Source organism: Carlito syrichta, unplaced genomic scaffold (assembly GCF_000164805.1).
Source record: "Carlito syrichta isolate Samal-C Ts95f unplaced genomic scaffold, Tarsius_syrichta-2.0.1 Scaffold315953, whole genome shotgun sequence".
Taxonomy (NCBI): domain Eukaryota; kingdom Metazoa; phylum Chordata; class Mammalia; order Primates; family Tarsiidae; genus Carlito; species Carlito syrichta.
In genome coordinates, this window is record NW_007260049.1 from 226,005 (window position 1) to 235,252 (window position 9,248).

At 36.8% G+C, this 9,248-nt stretch overlaps 1 protein-coding gene across 3 annotated transcripts in view; it reads left to right on the plus strand.

Annotated features, from left to right (window-relative positions):
* The window catches only part of TDRD7 (tudor domain containing 7), a 79,484-nt gene that overhangs the window by 59,078 nt on the left and 11,158 nt on the right, over positions 1–9,248 (plus strand). For all 3 annotated transcript variants that reach the window (XM_021706716.1, XM_021706718.1, XM_021706717.1), the window contains 3 exons: positions 1,229–1,363; positions 5,910–6,020; positions 7,831–8,333. In XM_021706716.1, coding sequence (XP_021562391.1) covers positions 1,229–1,363; positions 5,910–6,020; positions 7,831–8,333 — 749 coding nt within the window. The remainder of the gene's footprint in view (positions 1–1,228; positions 1,364–5,909; positions 6,021–7,830; positions 8,334–9,248) is intronic.

Below are 9,248 nucleotides of genomic sequence, written 5' to 3' on the forward strand. Positions count from 1 at the left end.
GTAGAGATGAGGTCTCACCAAGTTGCCCAGGTGGGTCTTGAACCCACGGGCTCAGGCAATCCACTCACCCCAGCCTCCCAAAGTGTGGGATTACAGGCTGAGCCACCAAACCCGGCTATGTATGTGACTTCTTGAAGAGTAGCAACATTTTGTTGTAAAGCAACTCTCAATTTGAGTGCCTTCATGTTTAAATTTAAGTTATGCATTTTTGGCAAAAAAAAAAAAAAAAGTGCTTTCTCTATGTCCACATACTTTAGATAAATATCTAGTATTATTTTTATTACCCATCAAGATGTATATTATTTACCTCAGAGGCAGACAAAGGTTTGAGTGTTCATTCTCTTAAGTGATGCCTAGAAAGTTTTGGAAGGAAAAATGATTAATGAAAAGCAGACCTGTGCTAATAAAAAGATTAACTTCAACTGATCCTTTATTAGTGAACATTCAGATAAGAATCTTGAGTTAGTTTTGAATTGTTCAGAACCACTTAGCACCTTTAGGAGAAGTAAAGGATTTATAGAGAAGTTAGTATCTTTTAAAAAATAAAATATATTAAGTGATGTATTTGTTCTTGGCAGTTATACAGATAGTTACAAAGCAAATATTGCCTTGACTCAGTGTGTAGCTTTCCAGTTTTTGAACTATTAACTTCCCTTTTTATGACTTTCTGAGTTTCAATTTTTTTCAAGTTTAGGACAAATGATAAAAAATTAGGTTTTCTGATGAAACTATAAAATGTATTATGATATAAAAATATATACTATTAACCCACTACAAGTAAAATTTTATCTCTGATTTATCTTTGTTCTATATTTCTTCATTACTAAGATATGGTATTTTTTTCTCACATTCTAATATTTTGGAGAACAGATTGCATCTTATTACCAGCAATATATAATAATGTATCAAATCATTATTTACTAAATTGTTTCCTAGAATTGAAGAAATAATAAATATTACTGTACTTAAGGGTTTTCTTGATTATTATTACTCATTTACTGATTATTACCAATTAAATGAATTAACTGGATGTTGAAATCAATTAAACTCTAAAAGTATATTTAGTAAATAAATGCAATTTAAATTAAGGGAAAATTGTAAAATTGTAGCACTGATTGTCTTTGTTGCTTTTAATATGCAGTTTAGAATTGCATAAGATGTAATAGCACAGAAATGTTTTGGTCTTTTGGACATGCTAATAAATTAGCCAATGCTTATCTCATTTCAGATCACAAATGTCCACAGCAGCCGGGCTCTTGATGTTCAATTCCTGGACTCTGGCACTGTGACATCTGTAAAAGTATCAGAGCTCAGGGAAATTCCACCTCGGTTTCTGCAAGACATGATTGCAATACCACCTCAGGTACCGTGTTAACAGTCTGGCAGATTTACTGGAAGAGATTTGCATGTGTTTTAAGTCATGTTGTGGGATGCCTTCTTAGTTTTGATCTTGCTGGTGATCAAAGCCCTAGTTTGTAAGAAAATTGGAAATTGTCTAAATGTGGTTGTCTGCTCGTTTTCAGAAGTAAAACTTGACTGACTTAGACAAGAAGACCAGTCACATTTATGGAGTATTATTTGAGAAATGTTTGTTTCCAAGTACACCAAGTCTTTAGGCTGGATTGTATAGTTAGAGGGTTTTTTTTTTATTATTTTTATTATTTTGAGTTGGAGTCTCACTCTCTCGCCCAGACTAGAGTGCAGTGGCACGCTCCCGGCCACTGCAGCCTTGACCTGCTGGACTCCGGTGATCCTTCCGCCTCAGTCTTTCAAGTAGCCAGAACTATAGGCGCACGCTACCATACTCAGCTAATTTTTAATTTATTGTAGAGATGAGGTCTTGCTAAGTTGCTCAGGTGGGTCTCAAACCTGCAGGCTCAGGCAATCCACTTACCTCGGCCTCCAAAAGTGCTGGGATTACAGGCTGAGCCACCAAGCCGCATCTGAGTTTATTTTAATAATTAGATGCCAGTCCTGACTTCTACACAGTTCCATGATACTGTATATAAATGTTTCTTTCTAGGGTTTGGCGTTTAATTAGGCAACCATTTTCTTTGAAAATCTGTTTATACTTAATCATTTTCTTAATAACTCTTCCTCATACATTTTAATAAAAAGAACAACTTCAGACAATCTCTTCTTTATTAGTGAATATTCAGATAAGGATCTTGAGTTATTTTGAATTGTTCAGAACCACTTACCACCTTTAGGAGAAGTAGAGGATTTATAGAGAAATTAATATCTTTTTAAAAAAACTAACCAATGGTCTGCAATTTCAAAATATCCTTGACTAATATTTTCAAGAAGACATCTGTCATCAGATTCAGCGAATAAAACCTAGTTGTCCATAATTAGCATGGTTTTGGCATTTCTCTCACTCCTGTCACCGTTGCTTTTTCTAGCAGTGACTATTACAGAGAAGCTATTTTCAGAATCATTTTTACTCTATAGTTGCTCAGCCATAATATTAGAAATTAATATACCTTTAAATGCTACTCTAACTTAATAAAACCTCTGGCATTGGAACAGCTGTGCAGGCCAGACAGCCTTACCCATAAGAAGTCTCCTGGGCTGGAGGAACAGTGGGGGATCTATCCCCCTGCCATGATTGTCTGAAAATCACACAATACTATTTTCTTTATGCTATAGCATAACAATCACTGATTTTTTTTCCTTAGTCTTATCTAGATTTGTTATTTGACAGATGTGAAGTCTGTCGGCTGGAGAAACCTTAAAGGCCAGCCATTCAAAGCCTCTGACTAACCTCACCTCCCCAAGAATTTAAGTCAGAGGAGCAAACTGATGGCCTGTTGAACAAAGCCAACCTATAAATATTGAGCTTTGGTTCTTGGCTATTGTAGTATTTAGTATTTTTAAATGTGAATTGATTTCTAGGACTTTAAAATTAGAAAATATCACACAAAAAATTTCTACTTCTAGTTTTTCCCTTGATAGATTGGAAAATCTGACTATATTGAGCACTCTTCTTTGTGGAACAGTGCTTCTTGGGACTTTGTGGTCTTTTCCTGTGTTGGTCCCATCAGGACTGCCTCACTCCATCTGTTGTCTGCCCAGCACCCTCAGGTGTTCTAGTATGCTGTCTCCACTCTAAGTGACCTTCTCCCCACCCAGAAAGGTACCATATCCAGCCAGCAGAGTGAGAGGCTTGAAACCCCTGAGGGAGAAGGGAAGGCAGAGCAGAAGGGGCTCAGAGAAAAAAGGAATCCTAGAAGTGGATTCATCTGCTTCATAAAATTATTTCCATCAATTCAAGGGCTTGCTTGAAGCTGAAGGGAGTCCCTGAGATCACTTTTTACTCCCTGCTGTAGCCATTCTAACAGAGGCTTGTGCAGTGATGGTGGGAGGCAAAAACACAGGGGAAATTAGGCTTTTAGGAATCTATGGATTTTCGTTTTTCTCACCCTCCTTCATTCTCATTACAACCTCCTTCAGAAGGTGAGCAAATATGTAAACTGATAAGAATAGATGCTACACTTGATCTTAGCCAAAAGGCTGAGGATAAAAGGAAGTTAAATTATCCCTTTTTGCTGATGATAAGATTCTATACCTAGAAAACCCTAGAGAGTCTACCAAAAACCTCCTTGCACTGATAAACAACTTCAGTAACATCTCAGGATACAAAATTAACATGGAAAAAAATAGTTGCATTTCCATATACCAGCAAAAAGCAGGCTGAGAACCAAATAACCAAAGAGGTAAAAGACCTTTACAATGAGAATTACAAAATACTCCTCAAAGAAATCAAGGGCAGCACAAATGGAAGAGCATCCCATGCTCATGGATTGGAAGAATCAAAATCATCAAGATGTCCATTCCACACAAGACAATCTACAGATTAAGGGCAGTCTCTATCAAACTGTCAGCATCATTTTTCACAGGCCTAGAAAATACAATACAGAAATTCATATGGAAGCCAAAAAGAGCCTGAATAGCTAACTAAAGCAATCCTCAGCAAAAAGAACAGCACTGGAGGCATTACACTTTCAGACCTCAAACTTTACTACCAGGTTACAATAACCAAGACAGCATGGTACTGGTACAAAACTAGACACACAGACCAATGGAACAGGACAGAGAATCTGGAGATAAAACCACAGACCTTCAACCAACTCATTTTTGACAGAGCCAACAAAAACAAACATTAAGGAAAAGATACATATTTAGCAAATGGTGCTGGAAAACTGGCTAACCACATGCAGAAGAATGAAACTGGATCCCTACCTATCACCATATATAATAATTATCTCAAAATGGATCAAGGACTTAAACATGAAGCCTCAAACTATAAGAATCTTAGAAGAAAACTGAGGGAACATCCTCCTGGACATCAGAGTAGGTATGAATTCATGGCCAAGTCCTCGAAAGCAAATGCAGCAAAAGCTAAGATTGACAGTTGGGACCTTGTCAAGCTAAGCTTTTCCACAACAAAAGAAACCATTAAGAGAGTAAAGAGATAACCCATAAAATGGGAAAAAAATATTTGTAAGCTATACATCCAACAAAGGCCTAACATCCAGGATCCACAAGGAACTCATATGAGTCAACAAGAAAAAAAACTAATAACCCCATTAAAAAGCGAGCATAGGACATGAACAGACACTTCTCAAAGGAAGACATTCAAGCAGCCAACAAATATATGAAAAAATAAACAGAGAAATGATCAAAATCTACAATGAGATACCACCTCTCACTGGTCAGAATGGCTCTCATTAAAAAGTCACAAAACAACAGATGTTGAGGCTGCCAAGAAAAGGGAACACTTCTATATTGTTGGTGGGAATGTAAACTAGTTCAGCCTTTGTGGAAAACAGTGTGGCGATTTCTCAAAGAACTAAAAATTGAGCTACCATTCGACCCAGCAATCCCACTCCTGGGAATATACTCAGAGAAATCTAAATTGCTCTACCAAAAAGATACATGCACACATATGTTTATTGCAGCACTCTTCACAATAGCAAAAAACATGGAACCAACCCAAATATCCATCAGATGTGGATGGATAAAGAAAATGTTGTACATATACACAGTGGAATCATGCCGTTTGCAGCAACATGGGTGCAGCTGGAGACCATCATTCTAAGTAAACTACCACAGAAACAAAAAAACTGAATACCACATGTTTTCACTCATAAGAGGGCCCTAAACATTGGGTATACAAGCACAAAAACAGAAACAACTGACATTGGTTACTACTAGTGAAGGTATGGAGGGCGGGGGGATAAGGGGTACACAACCACCCATTAGGTACCACATCCACTACCAGCAAGAGAGAGGGCTCACTAGAAGCTCAGACTTCACCTGCATGCAATTTACTTATGTAGCAAATCCTGACACGTACTCCACAACTCTAAAATTAAAATTAAAAATAAAGGGAGGAGCGCAAATATGCCTGGCATCCATGAGGTACTCAAGAAATGCTGAATGAAGCACTTTGGCCTCCAAGATGATTTCTGCAACAGGAGTCAGATTTCTTCCAAATGGTACCTTTTTTTTTTTAAAGTTGGGCTTAGAGGGAAGACCTAGATAAAAGTCCCAACCATGTCTTTGCAATCTATCTTACACAAGGTAGTCTCTCTGAGTCCATTTCACCATCTGTAAAATGGGGTCACATCAACCAATAAGTTAGCAGAAATATTGTAGGGCGAGAGGTATGTGGAATGTCTGGTATAGCCCTAGCTCATAGAGAAGTGAGGACAATAGTAGTGATGTATGTAGTCAGGAACATAGCAGATGTGCAAGCCAAGGGCTATGATTCTCATTATTAGCTATTGCTGTTGCTAACTCTCTATCTTGGCAACATCCAGCTTGTAGGAAGATAATATTGATGTTATCCTAAGTACCTGTTTTAAGACAGCGTGTTTGCTTTTCCAATCATGTTTTCTTTTCAGGCTATTAAGTGCTGTTTAGCAGATCTTCCACAATCGATTGGCATGTGGACACCAGATGCTGTGCTTTGGTTAAGAGATTCTGTTTTGAATTGCTCGGACTGTAGCATTAAGGTTAGTTATCTCATTGGTTCTGATATATTTAGAAAGGGAGCTGGACTCAATTGGTTTTTATGGAAGAGTTGTATCTGGCACATTTTTATATTCGAGACATTGGTTTTATGTGTAGCTATTAGATAATTTTATAGTTTGTTTTTTAAGAAGTTATCCTATATCTCCAGTATCATTTTTAAACCTTATCTATAATTGTTTTCATTACTAGTAAGTTAGCAAAGACAGTTCCTGTTCCTATTTTGCTTCATGAAAAGGAATTAAGTCCCAACAGAGGGACCACATATCTCTTGATAAATGTTTCTAAAGATCATTTAAATAAGTCCTCTATTTTTTTTCCTAAAGTAGAATGAATTATAAACAAATCATTTGCTTAAAATCTTGGTTTTTATCTCTTTTTTCTTAAAGTTCATTTAAGCTGCTATATTTATTTCAATAGCCCATTTCTTTTTCTGTACTTTCGCATCTTCAAATAAAAAACACTGCTTATATTTCCAAAAATAGAAATGTAGGGTAACTGATGAAAATATTATCATCATTTTATATAAACACTTAACAGTGAAATGTCCTTGAAAAATATCTTCATGAAGACCTCTAAATTATTCTAGCTAACACTGGTTTTCCTATCTTTATATTTCTCTAGGTTTATAGTATATAATTACATACTTCAACTATCACGTGATAACAAATATTTTTTTCTCAGCTCTTCTTTAAGCTCCTAAAAACCAGAATATTGAGTATGCAATAAAAATACTTTTTAATTGCCAGTTTTAAAAATTGCCTTTTCTGTATTATAAATATCAAAGTGAATTAATAGTCAGTATTTCATTAATACTTCAAAGAATGAATTTAAATGGCTTCATCTTGCTGGAAAAAAAATTTTCAGTGAATTACTATAGATGTATTTATTGCCTTGCTGTTATCTCATCTTCATGTCTGTGCTTCTTCTTTCTAGTCCCATTTAGAAAAAGATAGATGTGGCTAGAGTATCTTATTTTTGTCATTCCTAAGATAAACCAGAGTTGCTGAAGAAAATAATTAACAGTCACCTAATTCCTTGGGACACACATCAGTACAATCCCCATTATCATTGTATGGTATTTTTGTACAAAACACCTCTTAGGCAGAAAGAGCAGAGGTAGTCAGAAGGTCTCCTGGACAAAAGATATAAAACTGTAACTTTGGCTTATTCGGTGGAGCTTTCTTTCTCTTTTGTCTCCCTGGGTCCCTCTTCTCCCATGTAATGGGGAGTGGGAGAAGAGGTATGATATATACTAGGACCAAACAAGGAATTTGAAACAAAGGTGCCCAAGGATAGCGTGAATGTCAAACCTTTTCCTTCCCTTCCCAGTCTTGAAGATGTGCCAGCCTTAAGCAGAATTCTTAGGAAACATGTTGCCATCATTGTGATTATTGATTTTATTGTTGACCCTGGGTGATGAGTACATGGGGACTCATCATACTATTGTTTCTACTTTAAGTGTTTTGAATTATATTTTTTTAATTAAAAAAAATTTAATGATGATGTGTAGAATCCCTTTCTCTCAGTAGTAATGACCTATGGCAAGTTACAAGTTTTTCTCAGTTTTTAAAGTTTAGTCAATTTTTCATTTGCATAAGGTAACACTGTTTTCTAGACTATTCTGACTTACTATCTTATTACTAAGTTGTGATAATTTATCTCTCCTTAAATAAAATGAATTTTTGTAAGTTTTTTAAAACAAAATTCTGTTTTACTACTTAAGGTTAATAACTGCCTCTCAGAATTCAATGTGAGTTTGGTTTCTTAAATTGTTTTTTGTGTTTTCCAAAGGTTACAAAAGTGGATGAAACCAGAGGGATTGCACATGTTTATTTATTCACTCCTAAGAACTTCCCTGATCCTCATCGCAGTATTAATCGCCAGATTACAAATGCAGACTTGTGGAAGCATCAGAAGGATGTGTTTTTGAGTGCCATATCCAGTGGAGCTGGCTCTCCCAGCAGCAAAAATGACAACACGCCTGTGTTAAGCAACACTGGAGAGAATTTCAGAAAGAATCTCGCAGATGTCATCAAAAAATCCATTATGGACCATACTGGCTCCTTCTCCATGGAGGAACTGCCACCTCCTCTCCACTTGTCAAAGCCAGGGGAGCACATGGATGTGTACATTCCCGTGGCCTGTCACCCAGGCTACTTCGTCATCCAGCCTTGGCAGGAAATACATAAGTTAGAAGTTCTGATGGAAGAGATGATTCTGTATTATAGTGTGTCTGAAGAGCGCCACATAGCGGTGGAAAAAGACCAAGTGTATGCTGCAAAAGTGGAAAATAAGTAGGTCCTTGGACAAAGCATTTTATTCTGCTCCTAAAAAAAAAAGTAATATGTACAATGATGCCAAGAGTCTTAATCTCAGCGGGGGGACTTTGAACTGCGTGAACGGAGATTTTGAATGTGAAACAGAACCAAGTGCATTGTGCAATTTTCTGATCTTTAAAGTGGTAACATTTACCTAAGAATCTAGTGACCACTAGCCGGGCTCGATGGCTCAGCCTGTAATCCCGCGCCTTGGGAGGCTGAGGTGAGTGGATTGCCTGAGCCTGCGGGTTTGAGACCCACCTGGGCAACTTGACGAGACCTCATCTCTACAATAAATCAAAAAAATTAGCTGGGAGTGGTAGCGCGCGCCTGTGGTTCCAGCTACTTGGAAGGCTGAGGCGGAAGGATCACTGGAGCCCAGCAGGTCGAGGCTGCGGTGGCCGGGAGTGGCCACTGCACTCCAGTCTGGGTGACAGAGTGAGACTCCAACTCAAAAAAAAAAACAGAATCTAGTGACCATATTCTTGTTAAAACCTAATTATACCCAAAATGAAGGTTTATAAATGTTTTCCCTATTCTATTAGAAAAATATTTTTATTCAGAAAATAATCAGTTTGTTTTTCATTTAATGACCTTTAATTTTAAAAATAAAATGTTTATTGTGGAAAACTTATAAAATACAAAAAATCATAACAAACTGAAATCAGTCACCCAGGCATTGTTAAGCTACTTATGTATTTCTTCTAGTTTTTTTCTATGCATATTTATATAATTGGTATATTATTAATATACATAATTTTGAACCTGCTTTTTAAAATCTAACATTATACCATGATCATTTTTCCATGTGGCACATTTTAAAAATTTCTTTAGGCCGGGCTCAGTGGCTCAGCCTGTAATCCCAGCACTTTGGGAGGCCAAGGTGAGTGG